The following is a 21,614-nucleotide window of genomic DNA, read 5'->3' as shown; positions in this document are numbered from 1 at the left end:
GGACTTGGCAGAAGGCCTAGTATAGAGACCAGTGCTGAAGAGATTTTTTGATTTTGTGTGAGATTTGAAGGGGGTGAGAGTTTGGTAAAAAAAACACAGATTGGCACAGATTATCATGTATAGTAACTGCAGTGAGTGAGACACTCAAAACCTACGGAAGGCATTTTATATACCCTGGAAAGGACGCCAGTCCATCGCAGGGGAAACACTGGCACAGACAAACACACACACTCACCAGGGCCAGTTTTCCCAGAAGCCCAATAACCTACCAGCATGCTTTTGGACACAGAGAGAAAACCGAACCACCCAAAGGAAACACGATGAGACCATATAGACTCCACACAGATGGCCCCCCAGGAATTGAACCCAGGGCCCCAGCGTTGCAATACAGGAATGCCAGCCACTGCGCCTAGCTAGAAAGTATAACTGTCGGACCCCGTCTCTTTCAGGGGAAATGCACCAGCAAGTCTGTCTATTCTCTGGAGACGCATAAGGTGGAAAAGCAGTGCGTGTGCTGCTCGGCCAAAGGCACCGAGACGATGCTGGTCCCTCTACAGTGCGCCAACGGCACTGTGCTGCAGCACGAGATCTTCACCGTCACGGCCTGTGACTGCCTCTCTCACAGATGCGAAGGAGAGTGACAGGGGTCCGACAAGATCGGCCTCTGATCACTACTGCGGGCTGTGACATCCCAGACCTCCACAGACCACGGCAGGGCAGACGCCTCTGCCAAACTTGTACTCACTCCCTACTTTACATTACTGGACAAATCTGCATGCAAAATGGCTGCATGACTGGTTTTGTTACACTGCATTTTACTACTGGGGAATAAACCTAGCACAACACCTCCAAGTAGCTCGTTGTACAATATTCATTACCTGCACACTACTCAAAATACTTTAGCTGCTGCAGCATTTGCTTAATAAAGCATAAACGTGTCCTTTTCAATTTTCAGAATTTTGGAATTTGACAGTATTTGAACTGAAAATCATCAAATAAAGCCAACAGCATAGTTCCATGAGTGAAGTTTTTTGTCTGTGATATTTGATTAATCAGAAGTGTTATGATGCTCTTAGTGGCTTATGTGAAGTGACATTTTCACTTCACTATAAGCCTCCACAAAATGTTGCTTCATTTTCAGATTCTTAAATCGTTGAAAGCTCAGCTCTGGGACGTGGGTGGAAAAGCTAAACATTGTATCAGGAAAAGAACATGAAGGATAAGGTGTAAAAAGTGATATTCATGGTGTCTATTAGACTGGGTGAAGTTGTGAGAGGCGACTTTGTGAGAAAACCACCATCTTGGCTCAAAGCCACCCTGCTGGGCCCATGTTTTGAGCCAAGATGGTGGCTCTCTCACACTCCCACCTCTCACTAGCTTATTAGAAACAAGTTGCATTAATGAGGGTTACCCCACGAGTCATTGTGCCCATCCATTCTTTATCCAAAAACCCTATCACCCGGAAGCCCCTACAGTAAGAGCACATGGCACAAGGCAGAGCTACATGCTTGATGGGATGCCAATCACTCGCAGGGCAAACATACACAAAGGGACAATCTAGATAGATAGATAATACTTTATTTATCCCGTAGGGAAATTGATTAATCTAGAGACACCGATCAAACCTACAGCAACCAGCATTTCTGCAGAATACATGAGCTTGTGTGGCTTCATTTAAAACAATGGAACAATATTAAGTCATTAGTCATCCCAGCTGTTTCCTAAGTGCCTCTTCCAGCTTAGGGTCTCAGGGGGGCCTGAGTCTGTGCTGGCAAGCAATTGGCACAAGGTAGTGTGGCATTATGGGGGTCTGACTTTACCGGGGCTCGCCGGGGTGACTCCCCCACCCCACTCTCACAGTAGGGTACACCCTGGATGGGACACCAGGTCTCACACCGGAGCCACTTTTCCCCAGAGGTTAGTTAACCTACCAGCAGGTCTTTGGACTGTGGGAGGAAACCAGAATGAAAAGAGGAAATCCACATGAACCCTCTCCTCGCAGACAGCTCTCCTGGTCTGGAATTGAACCCAGGGCCCCAGTACTGCAAGGCAGCCATGCTGACCCCTGCAACACCCTGCCACCCACTACTACTGTAAGTCAAATAGTAAAGTAAAATTCAATCCAGCATATGAAAATAAAGACATGAAATCTAATCAAGCCTGTTACACTGTCATCAGTTCCCCTTCATTGTATCCTGCTTCTGCAATTTACAGTAGATGATTGTTTTATGAAACCACTTCTCTACAATCATCTACTATCTCTGCACATCAGAGCCAGTGTCTTCCTTCTGATCTCTTCCAGGACATTGTGAGGTGTCCAGTGTGTTCTGCTTGCCTGTTCTCCGATCAGATCACCGCATGTGGTCCTGAAGTCATTTCTGTGGGAAACGCTGAGGAAGGTATCGCATCCTGTCCAAGTCCCTCCTCATTTGGCCAGAGCTGCTCTGCTCCTAAAACACACTGCACTACCTTCCTCTGCAAGAGGTCTGAGGAGAGGCTTGTTTTTGCGTGGGACAAAGTGAATCCCTCCTGAGGGTTTTATGGGATCAAGTGTTCAACTCTCATTGTGTGTACAACGATTAGGAAAAAAAACTATCAAACATAGGCAGAAAAAGGGGCAACACAGTAGCACCGTGGTTAGCATTGCTGCCTCCTAGCACTGGAGCCTTGGTTTTCAATCTGAGACCTGGGTACTGTCTGTGTGGAGTTTGCATGTTCTCCTAGTGTTCACATGGAATTCCTCCAACAGTCCAAAGACATACTGGTGGGTTAATTGGCTTCTGAAAAAATGGCCCTGGTGTGTGTGTCTGTGTGTGTCCTGTGATGGACTGGCTCTGGTGTGTCTGCATCTGCATCTGGCCTAGTGTGAGTGTGTGTGTGCCCTGCGATGGACTGGTGGCCTGTCCATGGTGCGTGCAGGATGTTATGGAGCAATATGACATGTTTATGCATTTTGTTTCCACCAAAAAACAGCACCAGTGTACTTTGATGTATTAGATACAGTATTCTCAGAGGCTAATTTAAGCAATGTTGTCCTTTTGCCTCCTCACTGTTATCTGAACATCAAAGGTGTTGAATATCATGAGACTATGAAATTGTGACTAGATAACGGAGTCTTAACTTATTAACTTTGACCACGTTTAATTTAAAACGTGGCAGCACAGACTTACAGAATTCACTTACTGTAGATTTACAGTCTTCCCATTTAAAAGAAAGTACCTGCTTCAAATTTTGGAATAGGAACACAGTGCGCTGCATGACATTTTTGAGTAACCGAACAACTCATTTCCTGGCCTGGGAATAAATGGAGTCTCCTAAACGACAGCCTAAAAATAAATAAAACACATACTTTATAATCTGTCTACAGGAAACAATCACTTATCTTCTCGTGTTTCTGGTAATATTTAAAGGGATGTCGATTTTGCAGTAAATTAAATGAGAATTATTGTGTGCTGTCTGTCCCTAATCCCTCCTAGACAGAGTCGGGTGAGCTATACCTGTATACTGTATGTTTTTTTTTCCCTATTTTCCCCTTTCTGCCATGACTTCAAGAAAAAAACAACATTGCCATTCTCAAATGCTTCCCCTAACCTGAGCTCAGTAGACAATCTGTAGGATCAACTTTCGATGACAACACCAGCCACCCTGCCATTGTCTATTTGCTGCTGTATGCGTGGAACAGAGGTTAGTATTACTGCCTTGCAGAACTGGGGCCCTTCTGCGTGGAGGCTGCATGTTCTCCCCATGTTCATGAGGGTTTCCTTCAGGTGCTCTAGTTTTCTCCCACAATCCAAAGACATGCTGGCAGGTTAACTGGCTTCTGGGAAAATTGGCCCTGGCCAACAAACTGTTCGTTTGCGTGTTTGTGTCTGTGTGTGCCCTTGCGTGGACTGGCGTCCTGTCCAGGGTGTACCCTGCCTGACACCTGTTGCTAGCTGAGACAGACTCCAGCTCCCCCATGACCCTGAAATGTCTTAAGTTGTTCGAAAAATAGCTGGAGGGACGCATCTTCGCCGATTGTGATTGGTGTCCCTTTAAAAACATTGATTAAGTCCATCAGACCTGAGTGCTGCCGCGTCTATTCTTTATGAATATACTGTACTGTATGTCCTACACTTACGTTACAATGTAACAATGTTACAACGAATCCCCTTTGCATCAGCGATCTAGTTATTTTCCGTAATCAAACTCAAACCTTTTTTTTAAAAAAAAAAAACAAAAGTATCTGTAAATTGATTCCAAATAGAGAGAGTTAAATGAACTCCGTTTCTTTAGTGAAGACTACTGAGCAAATAATTAGAAAGTAAGATAATTTGCTCGGTTTGTGAGACAACTTCATCACCACCTGGCTACGGTTTTATAAATTCGAACAAACTCAACCGAGAGCCGTGTCCCATTTGCACAACTCCATCTACCGTTCTGCTAGGAGGGAGGGAATCCGGTTACAATATACTGGGGACATCAGTAACATTACGCAACAAATACGAAGCTTCTTTATACTGATTAATATAAAAAAATATATATACTTAACCCCCCAACCTACCTAAATAAACACGGTTTCTCACAAAGCATGCCCTATCCCACCAGTTTTCTGTACGTTTAAAGGCATTTTAAAACAGCAATTTAGAATCGGTTATACTCTTTTAATAAAACGTCCGCTGTCTCTCGGTATTGAAAATCAAAATTTTGCGTGCATTGCATCAAGTTAGTTTAGCAAATTTTAGAAATGACATTCATCCGAGCGAGTCGCAGAATTTGAGCAGTACTGCACCGGTAAAGCTCCTGCTTTTTAAAGGCTCTTTGCATTTAATTGTTCCCTCGATTACAAAATAAAAGGCTTGAATATTTCATTGGCGGGATATATTTGCCAGATGAACGTAACCTGAGACAATGGAGAACAATATAAAGAGGTGAGGTGACTCCAGTTCAAAGATGGTCGGGTCAGCTCACGCGTAAATATGAAATGATATGATACTTACAGTTAAGCGAAAAGTTCAAGTTGGTTTTTTTTTTAAAAAAAACGCATTGAAACATAAAAGTTACTGCTCTGTGAATTTAAAAATCTTCGCAGACCCGCTTCAGAAGGACTTTAAGCGCCACAACCGCTAACGAGCTGCTTAATTGCTTAAAAAGGCAACCTGAAACTCTTTATCGCCTAATTTTTTTTCTTTGTCAATGCAAGCTCTGGACAGCCCACTTGTGCCACTCCACTCGGAATAAATGAGGAAAATTACAGCGGATGGAGGAGTCTGTCTCTCGTGATTAAAGAGGCAGAAGGCCAATTAGCCGAAGTTTGCCTTGTCTAAAGCCCTTTCAAAGCAGAGATGGAATTAGCTGCCAGGGCTGTCCGCAAATTAAGCCATTGCAGACCGAGGAGCAGACTGTACATAGTTACAACACAGCCACATCCTATTACAGGCTTCTCCGCTTCCAGACCTGCGACCCTCCGCACCATGGAAGACAGTTTGCCCCCGGCCAGCGGTAAGTGGGTCATTCTTGAGAAAATTCGGCCGGTGTCGAGTAATTTAAGCGGTTTCTTCGGGAGTTGAAACCTTTCTGAACGTGCGTCTCCATACGCGGAGTCTATCCCTGGCTGGAATCGATTTGGAAAAAAGTACTTGCAAACGGACGATTAACGGATACTACTGTGTGCTTTGTCTCTAATCTACTGGCCCCAAATTTTATAAACTTTTCCCCCCCTGTTTGCTGCTGAAGAGGGCATTTAAATTCTCTTGGCTTTAAAGGCGCATGCACAGTTTTTGCCTTTGGTTTTTGAAACGGAATAATGAAGAGATGAGAACGAAACGAAGACCACGTTACGTGGATTAGAACACGCAAATTACACTTAATATAATTAGCAAAATGCTAATCTGAGCTATTTTGAGACGGTTATACTGCTTACAGTAGGAAACAGTAATGGCGTGTAAGGGTAGTTGGTGTGTTTTCTGTTTTATTTGTCTTTATTTGATCTGTCACAAACCCCGGAATTTTTAGTTAAATGCAATTCTGGGAGATGCGATAATTGCTTGTATGTTTGGATTTCTGTGCGATACTTTGCATTAGGAATTCAAGAGCTCTTGCTGTTCTTCTTATGATTAATTTAGGTGCCGCTTTTATCCAAAGCGACTTTCATTGCACTCCTGTTGGTTCAAAGACTTTTTTGTCAAATCAATTTTGATTTTTTTAACGTTTTTAATAGACACGGATATATTTCTTTAAACACGTAACGCAGTTTCATTGTATACCTCGAAGGCAGGGGCTTTTGATTTTTTTTTTGTAATTCAGTTCAAGGAATTTCAGCGATTTAAAAAAAAACATTAGTGATCTACTGTATGTGCCATAGGATATACAGTACAGGGTATGTGAATACGAAATAGGTTTAGTATTTACATTCAGGATACATAGCGTAAGATGCATCTACACTGACTAATGGAATTAGAGTCACTGTAAACTTTAGGTGGCACAGTTTTCAGCACTAGTAGTAGCTGATATGCCGAGCGCATCAATTGTTGGGGTGCAGTCTGTGTGGAGTTTGCATGTTCTGTTCAGGTTTGCGTGGGTTTCCTCCAGTTTCCTCCCACAGTTCCAGTACATACAGTACTGATACCTGTAGGTCAATTGGCTTCTGTAGAAATTGGCTCTGGTGTGAGTGTTTGTGTCTGTGTGTGCCTTGCGATGGACTGGCGTCCTGTCTGGGGTGTACCCTGCCATGTGCCTGTTGCATGCTAGAATAGGCTCCAGCTCCTCTGTGCCCCTGTGCTGGATGAAGTGGTTTCGGAAAATTTCGGTGGAGCACAAAAACGAAACGGCAATGAATACTGATTTCAGGAAAAATGTTGAGGCCCTCCTGGAAAACAGTGCAACCAGAGAATGTTCGGCCAAGGTTTACAGAAAACTTCCCGCAAGCAAAGCTTTCCTGTTGCCAGTCAAGATTACATACCACAGTACGCAAGGTGTCCTAATATACACATTTAGGTGTGCTTCACTCAAATCTCGTGTTTATTCTGGTTGCAGTGTCCTGCGCCAGTCTTCTGTCAACTCATCCTGTAACACTGGCAGGCTGTGTAAGGACATCAGTTTCAAAACCTCTTGTCCCTCTCTCTGACTTCAATTATTTAGGTTGGGGTTTGCTCCTTGCGTTTACCATCAGCTTGTTCAAAAACCACCCCGTAACTCCTAGCTCACCTTCCTGAGCGCACTGCTGGATGCTGCTGAATTAAGTAGTATTGCTCCTTAACAAGTGTACCTTCTGTCTTGATCTGTCTAATCTGGTTTTATTTGATTTAATTCCATTTGCTTTCCTGTTTTGGCTTCTGCCCCCAATCTGGGGGGGGGAAATGTTCATTTGTAAATACATTCAGGTCAGTGGTGTGGCCCCCTGTTGGCCTTTCGGACCTGCCTGTATGATGAGCCCCCTGTCTCAGCTGTGTGACGCTGAGCCAGTGATGCTACTGCATACTGATGCTTCTCTTGCTGATGCTACAAGTTTTGCAGGCTCACCTGAGCCTGAAAACCCCAGGGTTCACAGTGCCTAGGCATGAAACGTACACCCTTCCTCCGCAGTACTTGACCATTTGCACATCACTGCTCGGGGAACCCCAGTGACAGTCGGCTAATGACTTTGACTTGGCTTGGGCCAGAGACATCTACGCTACAGTGTTGCTGGCTGAGCCATACAGTACTTCCCCTGAGTCTTGTGTGCTCACTGCTTGTGTTGTTTGTGCACCAGTAAAAACAACCCCATCCCTTCAGGCCGGCAGACAACATTTTTGCCAAACTACTGTAGGTTCTTTTGCCTCTCAAATTATTTTTCCTCTCGCGGCTCTGAAGTTCAAAGGATTGTTGCATTCATCCCTTATGGTCTCCTTAAAACTCTTCTGATCAGCTTCTTTTTTTTTTTTACTTGAATTTCTGTTTTAAGTATTTACAAGGGGTGGGTCTGATGATCACACATTTTAATAGGCACGACTCTGCCCACAAACCTGCATGTTGCTGTTGTGGAAATATTAAGTTGGCAGCAAAGCTGAATACGGTAAGGAAACAATCGATCGGGGAAATTTGAAACAGTCAGCCCTTTTTATTAAAAGAGTTTTCTTGATCTCTTGTGGTTATGGGCTTCACTTCTTGCAGTTCTTGGGTTTAAGTGCTTTAAATCGCACAAAATCAGTTAAAAAACTGTTATTGGTATTCGGAGAAGGACAGGTTTATTTGGAATAAAAAAGTCTGGTACCAAGCATATTATTTTTCATATGGATAAACTGTCCCAAACTCTTCTCTAATTAATCTAATATGGTTTACAGTTTGTTTAAACCATGATGGGGGGAAATAGTGTGATGTAGAAAAACACACTATTTGGTCTTTGTTAGTTGATTTAACCATTTATTTCTGTTTTTTCATCCTTTTTTTAAAAAACATGCTCTCTTTTACATCGTTCATTCTTGTCAATTTTAACTTGAAAGTTACAGTAAGTTCCTGGCTGTAGCTGTCCAGGGTACTGAATTCACAATGAACTACTGTATGTTTTGCCCATTTTTGGCAGTTCCTGTAATAATAATAAACTTTATTTTATATAGCGCCTTTAAAGGTGGCTTCTCAAAGCGCTTTACAGGATGACAATCACAATAAATAAGAAGACTACAACAATAAATAAGAAGATTTCACAAGATAGGACACAATTATAATTACAACAATAACAATAGAGGAGACCGTGGAAGGTGGTATTAAGAAGAGCAGAGGGGTGAAGAATGGAACCAGTTAAGTAAAGGCTTTTCTGAAGAAGAAGGTTTTGAGTCTAGACTTGAAGGAGTTTAGAGAAGGTGACTCTCTGATATCCTTGGGCAAAGAGTTCCAGAGCTTGGGGGCATAGCAGGAGAAGGCCCTGTCGCCCATACAATGTAGACGGGCTTGGGGGACAGTAAGGAGGGCAGAATTTGAAGAGCGGAGGTTGCGAGGTGGGGAGTAGGGCGATAATAGTTCAGACAGGTATTGAGGTGCCAAGCCATGTAAATCCTTATAGGTGAGCATGAGGATTTTAAAGTCTACGCGGAATTTGACCGGAAGCCAGTGCAAGGACTCCAGGACAGGATTAATGACCTGTACCTTTAAAATCTAAAATTAAAAGCATTAAAAAAAAAAAGACTAATGTTCTGCTTTTTTTTCCGCAGATACTCCAAACACACGAGTGGAATGTGTAAAACCGTCGACGGCGGTCAGTGAGTCGTCTTCAATTCACAGCGACCGCTTCCTTTCTGTCCCACGGGAGTTTTCCGAGCTGGATCTCCACACGGCCAATGGTGCTTTCAACCCTTCTGACTACTTTGAGGACCAGAATGAAGCTGTATGTATGGCCCCTGATATGTCTGTATTGAGTGGAGGAAGAGAACCAGATTCACGTCATAAAAAATTATAGACAGAAGTTGAAATGTGCAAGCAACGGTTCAGAGCCATTTCTGGGATTACAGTACAGAGTATATTGCATTTTTATGTTCCCTTATATTTGGAAAGGCTTTGGAATGGTTTGTGTATTTTTCAATCTTCCCTATATTTACATACTTTATGCTATTTCCTTTAACAATGTAGAGTCTGCTACTCACCCTTGCAGCAGTATTTATTTATAAATGGAGCAGAGAGATTCCCAGAAAAAGCAATGCAGTCCAATCCACTCCTGTTGAGTGTTGCTGACTTGGAATAATTCTTACCTTATACATGTTTATTTGGGTTTGGAACATGACATTAGACTGTCTGTTGAAATACTCTAATCTTTTTGTACTGAAGAAACCACAACCAAAGAAATCCTTAGACCGGAGAATTTTCTGCTCAAATGTTTTCTCAGTATTTCAATCAACGCATCAACTGATGAGTATCTCTATGAGTGCATATCACTGTTTGTGTAACAGAGCACTTATGCATCTGATGCACTTATACAAATATTAAAAAATACAATCGCATTTCTTCCATAGAAATATATATATGTAGAGTTATTATAAATGTGCAGTGCGTTGCTTAACCAACCAGAGCAGTCAAACAAGTAGCTTACTTTGGGTCATTAACTGACTTGAAATTTCATTATAGAATTAATTGTTTCCTGAAGTCCTTCAAAGCTCTTGCTGTATGTCCTGCGCTTTCCCTCCTTCATAAATAAGCGCCAAGCAGTTGCTTAATTGTCAGCTCTGTTGCCACACTCTTTTGAATTAACTACTTTGATAATAGAAATGGATTGTTAGTGCTAAATAAAAAAAAGACCTTTTCCGCTAGCTGCTAAATCTTTTCAGTCTTTTTGTATTTCCACAATTTTTTTTGTGTACTGAAGATGCCTTTATATCTGTATGTAGAGTTATTATAAATGATTATATATGATTTATATTGATTGAACATGTATATGTATTCACCACATTTATAAGGTTTTGATCCTTCAGTTCTTTCTCACTAAAAAGCAGTTATTCACATCAGACATGAAAATAATTAAACGTATTACATATTGCACAGAGTGCTGAAGTTCTGCACCCCATACAAATAAGAGGTGGTCAATTGGCCTTTCTAATGTGACTGGTAGCTAATTTATCCTATCCATTTTTTTTGGGAATAAGCCAGGCTTGTTCCATACTCCTGCAACCTTTGTGTAAAGAAGTGCCTCTTGTTCTTGGTAGGACAGTACAGTATGTGCACTTCCATAAAGATTCCACTTGTGCTCTCTGGTTCCCGTTTCACTGTTCTTTGTGAAGACGTTCACTGTTGGATTTCCAGTGCTTTTTTGAGGTGTCTTTTTATTTTACTCTTAAAAAAAAATAATCTCTCAATGTTAACAGCCGTTAGAGGGCGTGGCAGGTGGGGAGAGTTTTGGTATCTGGGAATCTTCTGCGCACGCAGCAGAGAGGGTGGTTTAAAAATGTCACACCGTGCTGCAGGTTTTCTTTCTGAAAAAATCTGCACTACTCCAGAAATATTCATCTGTGTTTTTGTGTTGACTTAATCAAACATGCACTACGTCGTGATTCACAAAATAGAAGCAACTTTACAGGAAAGTGCTAGAATATACGATTGCGAAGGCGCAAGAAATTGCAATTTGCGCAAATGTCAAGCAATTCAGACAATATACTCTTCTGCAATATACTGTATACGCCGCCAAGGCATAATTCAAAATAATTCGTATCAGACATTTCCAGAATTGTACGTTGAAGGTATGTTTGCTGTGTTCTTCGCGTTATGTGCAGTATCTGTTCTGGGTTCCTTGTGTGAGTTTCGGAAACTGAGACACTGCAGCTCTAAAAAAATGGAGGAAATTGTATCGAAGGTCTTTCTTTTGATTTCAATTTAACAGAAATAATGAATATATATACTCATTGGAAATCTGGTTTAAGATATAAGGGCCTTTATGATGTTCGGTGTACAACTAATTATTGTTTGTGACCCTGCTGTTATAGTTCTTTATTTTAAATCGAATTTAGGAGCCCCGACGCAGAAACTGCAAAGAACGGACATCTATACGGTACATCTCGTTGCTCCAAAGAGTGAAAGTCCACATCCCGTACTGTAGTCGACGTTTTCTGGATTCTGCTCCAGTTGTGTCCACTTTAAAATGTTAAGTGTGTGGGCGTTGAAATCGGCAGTACGCACTTCACAGTACCTGAACAAGAAGACGGCGCAAACGAATTGTAATCTTTCAGTTCAGGGCATAAAACCCCTCAGGCGCTTCAGTAGGGTTTTCTGTAAAAGGAAGAAACCGGTTCCGAACTGAGAGGTGTTGATATGAGGCCTCTAAATTAAATATATATATATATGTGCACATATCACGAAGCAACAGATGATAATTAGGTTGCTATAGGGCACACCCTGGAGCCGGTTTGTTCCAGACAAGTGTCTTGGGCTCCCAGAGGCAGCATCCTCCGTTAAACGCAGAGTTTCTATGGTGATCGGCAGTTGAACCACAGTCTGCCTTAGTCCCGACGAACTGCTAGCAGAGTGCAGCGCCCGAATCTGAGCAGATGGATTTCATGTGCCTCATTGTGAGACGTTAAAGCGCCTGTTGACAGCTGGTCTGCATTGTCCAACTTCTTCTGGGAGAATTAAAAAACAAACAAACATCGGGATGAGTTAACTGCACCTCTTTTTTGTGCCTTAGAAGGTCGTGGTTTTGTTCTTTTGGAAAAAGAACATGTTGGAGTCGCAAAGTATTAATAAAATCCCCGTAAGTACGTGGACGGGAATGCAATCGGGATAACTCGCATTTTGCTGGAGGTTAGGGGATTGCAAGCCTGGGAATGCCCCGCAGAAAGCTTTTCTGCTTAAAATCTGGGGGAAACTGCCAGTTCCTTGGTACACCTGAAAAACGTTTTGTTTCGGTTTTTGTTAATAGGGTGCATGGAAATGTATTTCAGGATGTCGCATTTCATTTGTTAGTTTAGTGTTTTTTTTTATTTAAGTGTTATTTAGTGATTAATGAGACACGATGACATTTTTTCCCCCCATTTTCTTTAGAATTTAGATAACGCACGCAGTGCAATGTAATGTTTTTTTTCTTTCAGATTGTCAACAACTTCCTCGAAGCGGCGCAGCCGGACACAAGGAATGGTTTGTACTTTAGTGACGGAAAAAGAAAAGTGGACTACGTCTTAGCCTACCACTACCGAAAGCGCAGCCCCCCGCTGAGCACACCGGGCGCCCTGGGGCTGGCGGTGATCTCCAACGGTAGCTATGGGAACCCAGACGAGAAGAAAGACACCCAGGCGGTGCACAGCTCCCAGGACGTGGTGGTGGACGTGACGCCCCAGGACGCTGTGGAGGAGGAGAAAATGCGGAGCAGGGAAGAGTTTGAGAAGAACCTCATGGAAGCGGGGCTGGAAATGGAAAAGGATAAGGAGGTAGGGAAACCTAAAGTACCACCTTTTGGGGAGGTAGCCGGAGCGCATGGCGAAAACATGCAATCTCCACCCAGACAGCATCCCAGGTCCAGAATTAAGACCCCTGCCCCACTGCCTCACACTCACTGATTCATAATTCATTATACAATTCGCATTTTAGGAGACGTTAGAAAGTCCCCCACAGACATACAGTCAGGCCATTCTATTCATACTGTACGTGGTGTCGTCACAGTCTTTGCAGATATTAAACCAGAACAAGCTTTGAAATGTGCAGTAATCCATAGGCAGTCGGCAAGTATTTTTAAACGTTAATATTGGTAATTACTGTATTTGCTGGTGAGAAGTGTCTTTAGAGGTGTTGGTACCCTGTTCCTGTATGATCCTGGACGAATCCAAATTTTTAATGCGACCCTCAGACACCTTGGTATGAAAGTGTGATCCAGACACCCACCTCTCTTTTTGTAATGACGTGTTTCCTACTCGCTCGTCTAAATGGATTTCTTTTTCGTTCCTGGTTGTGACCCTATGTGCTTAGTTTCCCTGCTGAGTGTCCCCTGGGTTGATCCTCAACCATACATTTGAACATTTTAGATGCTTGGATGAAATCTTCTCTAGATCTCTCTTGTCCTAGAATAAAGACATGCAGCTTCTTGATCTTGTCTGATCTTAATGCTGTTTAAGGCTGGGCCTGGTCAATAGTGGCGTGTGAGGCCTGAAAAGAAAACTAGGCTGATGTAAGAGAGAGAGAGATAGATCACTTTATTGGCCATGTACGATTTCTTGCATTAGGAATGTCTTTTCAGAGACCCCAGCTTGCTCTCCATTAGAGAGACGGATAGGGAGAGAAGCTGGGGCTCAGAGTTCAGGGTCAGCCATTTATAGGGTGCCCCTGGAGCAGTTGAGGTTAAGGGCCTTGCTCAGGGGCCCAACGGAGTAGGATTCCTCTACCGGCCACGGGATTCGAACCGGCGACCTCCCAGCCACAGAGCCACCACACCGCCCCAAGCTGTGCCCCACCTCCCCATGTAAGAGGCATTGGTAGTCTAGTAGGTGGCACACGGTGGCCTGTGGACAAGGGGACACTGTTCAGCAGCCAGATTGCATCCCTAGTGATCCATCAAGTCATGTCAAGTGGCCATAGAAACAGGAATCAGAAAGCAGTGGTTTGCAGGCAGACCTGTCATCAGGTTCATAAGAACTGATGGATTTTGAAATGGAGTAACACAAATGGGCAGAAATGTGGGTTTCCAGGACCAGAAAATTGGAAAATCCTTCACCTACACTCTTAAGTAAGCATCAGGATTCATTTTAGTCGAGAGTCAGACTGTGATAGCCAGTCTCCCACTGGGATGTCCTTCCTCTCTAGAAACCATGCTGTTGATAAGTGATGCGCTTTGGCTACGCGTCATGCTGAAATATGACACTGTGTGCAGTATCATGTCTAGGTACTCATGGTGCAGCTTGGGTGTCCAGAAACGGGCCCGTGTATTTATCGGTTCACCATTGTAGTTGACGAACTTAATTTTTTAATCTTTTCTTATCATTGTGCCTTCCAAAACTTTGAAAACAGTTCAGTGTTTAACCTGGCAGACTTCAGGCTGCTACCAAACAACGCATCAGGCTTTTTATATAGAGTATTACATGCTACAGTAGATAAATATATCGGGTATTTTATCTTAAATTCATCCCCCTGGGGATGAATAAAGTATTTTGAGTTGAATTTAATTTTTAAAAGCTTCTCATTGGTTTTTTTAGGTAAATGTGTACTGTGGTTTATGTATGTTTCAGATAATATATTCTCCTCTGGATGTGTCAGTACATTGGCTCTTCCTCAGGCAAATGAAACTCCATGTAAAGCTTTCTGACTTTGATGCTTTAGCAATGAAACCTCCAGTTATTTTATATCGGAGGTTACATTTTAACTGATGCAAATCTTTTGTTTATTTAAATGCTTCTATATAGCCCCCTCCCTCCCCCTTCAAATTCATTTTCTTTAACTTTACCCTTAGTGCTTAGTAAAACTACAGATACAGTAAAAGCATGTAAGAGTATTGCATTGTAGTTGCAGGTACAGTAGTGCCAAGTTCCTGCAAATATATTTGATGTTAATGCAGACTTTGATCAGTCTGAGCTAAAACATAAGAAAACATGGTCTTTTGAGGCTGTTGTGATGCTTGCTTTTTTTTGCCAGCTTTGGTTGGTTTTGTTCCTTCTGTTGACTAACACCATTTTCAGCGGAGGACCAAAGTAGAACAATTGCATTTCTGTCATTTTGAAAAATCTTGTTGCACTCGGTAACATCAATGTTTAATATGTGATGAATGTAAAAGGATAATGCAGACTCTTATGTTGAACTCCTTCATATGAGATGGTTTCTTTTTGAAACTATGGTGTAATGTGAACAGCCCAGCTGGTTAATTTAAAAACTAGTATGTACTAATGGCTTGTTTTAGCATGGGGAATGATTAAGCTGAAATGTGTTTGTCAAATATCCTGCTGAATGTTAATTGACTGATTATCATTGGCACGTAATGCAAGACACAGGGTTTGCACGGCTCTTTTCTTTTCATTGCATTGTTGCTCTTAATTACATAATCAACCTAATTATTTGCTGAACTGGGACACTCTTTCCTTTTTTCCCAGTCCCTGTCTCTGCTGTGAAGTTTCCTTCTTACTTCTCCCAGTTTTTGTTCAGTCATGCTTTGCTCTCTGATTTGGCCTCATTTCCGGAAGCAATGTGTTTGTTTTAATAAAGTGAACAGTCCAGTTATAGGCAGTTTATACAAAATACTGTTTAAAGAGTGGGCACGGGGGAGTAGCACAGTTGTCTTGCCGTGACAGGGTCTCGGGTTTGACTCCAGTCTTGGAGTCATTCCATTCAATGTGGATTTTTCTCTGGGTGTCGCATCTAGTGAATTGGCTAACTTGGGGAAAATACTTTTAAGCATGCATTTTTCAGTTCATGGACAAAGATAGACCAATTATGCAAATTATTGTGGCAAAGTGCTGTCTGACTGATTTAATGTGACTGCGTAGCTGTAATATCTAGAGTAGAGCAGCTACAGTACTTTCCCTGATCAGCACCAGTTTGAATTGCACCAAAAACCTTTACAAATTGGTGGGACGTTACGTTGTAGCCGGTAATTGTATTTGTTGATTTGGAGGACAGATGTCTCCGATCCGTTCGTTTTTGAGCCAAACTGTGGAAGGAAGATGCTAACGTGTGACTCCTGTTCTTGTTGTTGGACCATTGTGTCTTAGGAGTGATGTAGATTATCCTCGGCTCTCTTCCACTTTCTGCCCGAAGGGTGGAGAAAGACTGATGGAAGTATTGGCTGTAGGGATGTCAAAACTAAGGATTTGATTGGACATGTGTCTTTTATAACCAGCACTAGCGCCTTCACCATCTGAGTAAGAGACTGCTGCTTCTTTCTGATAGTAGCTCTTCTTTTGATTACAGTATTCCAAAGAGAAGGTTCCCCTGAATATCCTGAATTTTCTTCCATATTGATATGGACCAAGTACCTATTTGGCATTTCACCCTATGTATTCTGTTTATGATGAATAGTTTGACTTTATGCTGCTACAAAAGTAAAGTTTTCTTGCATTCGTATCATGTGTTCATTGACGGTCCAAGCTTCTTTAAGATCCAAGGAGTTTTTGTTGCACAAGCTACAGTACATGTTGCTGTTTATGTATATAGCACCTTGACACATTTACAGTACATGACAGGACACTGTATAGAACTCGGAAAACATAAAAAGAAACGCTTTAAGCAGCCTTAACACATTTGTTTTAACATCCTGTGTTTAAACTATGCTTTAAGGATCGTATCCCCCTGTGCAAGCATGAGTCAATTTGCCCTTCTAATTCATTAACTATGAAGTCAGCAGTGTGCTCAAACCTAACCTACCGGGAAAACGCAGACCTACGTAAATGTTATCTTGCTGATTAATTTGGATTTGAACTTGTTGAACTATTAATCCTGTACATCAAAAATAAAGCCTTCTTATTCTCTGGTACTGGAAGTCCTGGTTGAGGTTATGGAAACTTTGTGCATTTATAGGAATTGCACTATAAAACTGAATAAATCTTTAGGATGAGTCTAAATAAATGAGCCTATTATAGAAAGATAAACAAGTCAATTAAGTTTTTTTTTTTTTTTTTTTTTTTTTTTTTAGAGGCAGACTTGTAAATTTCAGAAACATACTAAAATCTGAATATTGGGGAAAAAAAACTCTTTAAAATAAGAAATAAAATTAGATTACATTAATTTATAAAATATGAGCCTATCTAAAAAGACTTTCCTTGTGTTGCATTGACTCTGACAAAGGTTACAATTAGGTGAAATCTTGTTCAAGTCAGATTTGGTTTATTCTGTCCATCACATTTGGCTACTGATGTACAGTAATGGCTGTTGATGCTTTTATGTCTTTGGCGTGTTTCTGTCATGGTTTCAGTGCATTTTCATTACCTGTTGCACAAAACAGAAAATACAAATATTGAAATGAAAAGTGGACCAAATTTGAGATGAGTCATTTTTTTGTGATGCCTTACTGAAATATATGTGTGCAATCACTGCATGATTCATAATTCTGTACTTATGCAGGACCACTAGGGGGGAAAAAAATGCGCACATCATGACTGTGTGTGCTACTGCTGAATAAATATTAAAAGCCTGGATTAAATTTCACTGCTCAAGCTTTTGTGCTTTCTCCATTCATTTTCCACACTTGTGGGCAAGAGCCAATTACCTGAGCAATCACCCCTTCTTCCACAAACGGCCTCCGTTTTGTCTTTGTGCAGGTGATCAGTTCCCCAGCTGCATAACTTGGCTATTTTGGTTCAAATCTATGGGACCCTGACAAAATGCAGGGGGATTGGATTACTGTGTCAGCAAAAGTGCTGTTCAATTATTTATCGGCATGTGAAGTTTGATTGCAGAGGTGTACGGGAGCCACAAAAGCCCAAGACAAAATAGAGCTGGCCATTTGCTTGTCTCCTGTTCGTGGTATGAATGTAAAACACACTTTTTTCCAGTTACAGAGCATGGGCTTGACTGCCTCTGGTCTCTTATGGATCTTTATGAGATGTAACTCCTGGACAGGTGTAATGAAGGATGTTAAAGGGGGAGCTGGTGTTTTGATGGAGTGTGTTTTTCCTCTGGAATGTCTTTCCGTGCTGCAGTAGAATTGTTACAGTGCAAGAGTAATTAATTAAATATCATCTCGCTATATAAAAGGTCATTGGGGTCTATTCTTTTACTAGAATCTTATTTTAATGTTGAATTTTAGAATCGACGCTTCAGATTTGCTATGACTCTTATCTTATGAAGCCTTTAATGCATTGGTGCATCCCTGGTCTGTGTGCGGGGGGTGTTTTTTCACCCAATGCATCATTTGTCTGACCTCAGGAACACAATCAAGAGATTGTCTTTATGCCATTTTGTTGCAGGCTTCACATTTGCACATTCAGCAATCTGGAAGTGGTGTGTTATACTGTAGATGATGCCATTTCCTGGGACAGTACAAAATCTGCCTCCAAAAATCCTAACCAGTGAGCGGTCCACTTAAATGAGTCTCTTACTCTTGAATTGATGTTTAGCTTCTGGAGTGGTTAGTTCTAGTGCCTATGGACTGTTTGTCCACTGTTCTAAACTGGGGTGTCTCCTGTTCCCTCTTGAGAAATTCCCAGTGTTTGGATTTTTGACATGGCTCTTAAATGGTTCGAGTCTTACTGATCACAGACGCTTTGTCTCTCTCGGGGGTTTGAAGTGGGACCCGTTCTGATGTTGGGTTTATTAAGTCTGGTGCTCCTAAGAGCTTGACACAGGATCCCCTTCTATTCAGCATTTTCACGTTCCCATTTGGGGATCCAATTGGTAAAAAACACTGTCATTCATTGTATTTTCAACCATTCAGAGCCCTTAGGGGGCGAGACTTCTTCTAGAAGCCTCAGGTTGCATTCCGCCTGCATTCTAGCTGTCAATCATTGACTCAGGGTAATCAGTCAGTTTCTTATCTGTGGTCCTTTTTTTTCACACCAGAAGGCAACGTTGAGGTTTTTTTTTCAATGCCTAGCAGCAGAAAAAGGCTCTCTAGCACTGTCTAAAATTTTTTATAGCAATAACAACGTTTTTTTATTATTGCTTTCAATATTTTTTTATATGTGAGATTCTCATTCCAGGTCTAGTCTTCACAAAACATTATGTAGAATTTTTTTGAATTGATCAATTTGTCCCAGTTTCTTATTCAAGCTAGTAGATGCCTACAATAAGGTTTTTAAATCATTTCCAGCTACCTGACAGGCCTAGAATTGAAAATTCTGACCTCTGAAGACCAAAGCAAAATTTCTGCCTGCTGTTTTTTTTTTTTCTTTCCATGTTTGTCTGCTGAGTGGACACATTAAGAAATACAAGAAATTTGACTGTTCACATTGAAGGGGGTTAGCTTCAATTTAAGACCTGAACCAGGCTCCTGTTATGTTCTGCTGCAGAGATATAACAAAATGTTTAAGGGGTGACATTCCAGGTGGACATTGGCTAAAAGGGTCTTCGACAACATGAGATACAGTATCACAAGCTGCAGGTGTGGCTTGGGAAGCCTCCACGTTCGTTTCCATTTCCATTTTTATACTGGACTTTTTTTTTTTTTTTACTGTTGGGATCCATGGTGTCAGTAGAGGGATGATGGAGGCTTGGAGATCTGCTGCTGATGCAGTCAGGGCTTTGTTTCATGGGGTTTCTGTGTAGATGCCAGCAGCTACTGTCCGATATATCACCCTGCAACTCACCACTGGCAACTTGCAGACTCTGGTCATTAAAAATCCCAGGGTGTTTCTTGAAAAGAGTAGGGGTGTTAACCCTGGTAAACCTGGTCAAATTTTCCCCTGGCCTTTACCAGTCATGGCCTCCTAATCCCCATCTCTGAACTGGCTTCATCACCCTGCTCTCCTCTCCTTATTATTATTATTATTAGGGTCATATGTATTCAAACTCCTGTAGTTAGTATTTTGTAAATGCCTCTCTGGCAGGGATTACACTGACAAGAGTCCTCCTGTGTTGTGCTGTGCTGTGAGGCAGTTTGGAGGGAGTATTTTTAATCATTCCATCAGACAGATGTCCGCTGGGTCCTTCATACCCTTTGGGTTGTGTTTCTGAGCTGCCTCCTTCCCACCTCAAGCGTTTTGTTGGATGGAGGTCTGGAGAATGAAATGGCCACTCGGGAATATCTATCGTATGTGCAGTAAACCTCTTCTTTGTTAATGTGGATGTACTGTACTGTATAGACATCACTGTCATGCTTGAGATCCACCATCATGCCAGAATGTCCATTTACGGTTAAGCTTGAGTTTGTTGGCAGAGGAATCTAGGTTTTTGGCCAAAATGTCCTGGTACATGATTGATTCCCCTAATCTTACCAAGGGCAGCAGGATTCCTTGGAGTAAAATGTACTGAATATACTTTAATATTATAATTAAAACATACAAAAAATATAATGGACCCCCCGCCATACTTGAATAATGAATCTTCAGGGCTTAATATTTTAGCCAAACACTTGGCAACAAAGCAACTCCCTTTGGGAATTCTCAAAATGTCATAAGTGCTACCTTTGACGTTGTTCTGGATTGTCACACTTTTTTAGCCTAGAGAGGGGAGGCTAATTGCTTGTCCCTGCTGAGCTGTGAATGCCACAGTAATTGGAATCTGTCTCCCAGTTCTTCATGGATTTTATGTGCTTTACCTTTTGTTTGTTCCGGAGTGAGGGTGTTGTAGTAATAATAATTAATTAATAATTGCTTACACTTATATAGCGCTTTTCTGGACACTCCACTCAAAGCACTTTACAGGTAATGGGGACTCCCTTCCACCACCATCAGTGTGCACCTGGATGATGCGACGGCAGCCATAGTGCGCCAGCTCCAGTGGGGAGGAGAGCAGAGTGATGAAGCCAATTCATAGATGGGGATTATTAGGAGGCCATGATTGGTCAGGGCCAATGGGAAATTTGGCCAGGACACCGGAGTTACACCCCTACTCTTTTCAAGAAACGCCCTGGTATTTTTAATGACCATAGAGAGTCAGGACCTTGGTTTTACGTCTCATCTGAAGGACGGCGCCTGTTTACAGTATAGTGTCCCCGTCACTATACTAGTGCATTAGGACCCACATGGACCACAGAGTGAACACCTACTGCTGGCCCCACTAACGCCTCTTCCAGCAGCAACCTTAGTTTATCCCAGGAGGTCTCCCATCCAGGTACTGACCAGGCTCACACCTGCTTAGCTTCAGTGGGCTGCCAGTTGTGAGTTGCAGAGTGATATGGCTGCTGGCAGCTCTAAGGTGAATTAGGTGATTATAGGCGACCAGCCACAGGCACCTTGGGCTGCAGACTCTGCCCCGTGCTGCTGGCCTTAGGGCGTGCATGGCTTAGATGCGGTTATCAGTTTCCATGACCGCCCTCCCTCACTGTTAGTAAAATTCAGTTGATGTAGATGCATGTCACCACCACAGTCATACATAAGGACATTCGTTCTGTATAACGGAGAGTGAATCTAGATAACCTGTGTGAATACAAATGCGTTTTTCCTGCTAAACAGAAGCCAGTACATCTGCTGCATGGAATTGTCTTATAGAATTGTATTGCATTTTATACACACATACTGTACAACTGTGGCACATACCTTTAGAATAAAAAAAATTCCTGTAGGATATTTTTCAGTTCTCACCTGGAGACGTGGAAGCAGTGAGACTCCTCT

The 21,614-nt window shown here is 42.1% G+C and overlaps 2 protein-coding genes across 4 annotated transcripts in view; both read left to right on the top strand.

The window, feature by feature from the left end:
- Window positions 1-1,021, top strand: part of vwf (von Willebrand factor) — a 68,322-nt gene extending 67,301 nt beyond the window's left edge. The window contains exon 52 of the mRNA XM_006633831.3: window positions 450-1,021. Coding sequence (XP_006633894.3) covers window positions 450-641 — 192 coding nt within the window. The 3' untranslated portion in view covers window positions 642-1,021. The remainder of the gene's footprint in view (window positions 1-449) is intronic.
- A 4,142-nt stretch (window positions 1,022-5,163) lies between these two features.
- Window positions 5,164-21,614, top strand: part of ano2b (anoctamin 2b) — a 124,598-nt gene continuing 108,147 nt past the window's right edge. Inside the window, exons 1-3 of one of the 3 annotated variants that reach the window (XM_069192035.1) lie at window positions 5,164-5,481; window positions 9,165-9,337; window positions 12,522-12,857. In XM_069192035.1, the coding sequence (XP_069048136.1) occupies window positions 5,325-5,481; window positions 9,165-9,337; window positions 12,522-12,857 (666 nt within the window). In that variant the 5' untranslated portion in view covers window positions 5,164-5,324. Of the gene's footprint in view, window positions 5,482-9,164; window positions 9,338-11,866; window positions 12,185-12,521; window positions 12,858-21,614 lie in introns of those variants that run through there. The other 2 variants (XM_015353303.2, XM_006633832.3) reach the window with 2 other exon arrangements.

The sequence above is a fragment of the Lepisosteus oculatus genome, chromosome 7 (genome assembly GCF_040954835.1).
Source record: "Lepisosteus oculatus isolate fLepOcu1 chromosome 7, fLepOcu1.hap2, whole genome shotgun sequence".
In the NCBI taxonomy this organism is placed as follows: Eukaryota; Metazoa; Chordata; class Actinopteri; order Semionotiformes; family Lepisosteidae; genus Lepisosteus; species Lepisosteus oculatus.
Note: the sequence above shows the minus strand (reverse complement) of the source record. Positions and strands in the feature narration are given on the sequence as shown.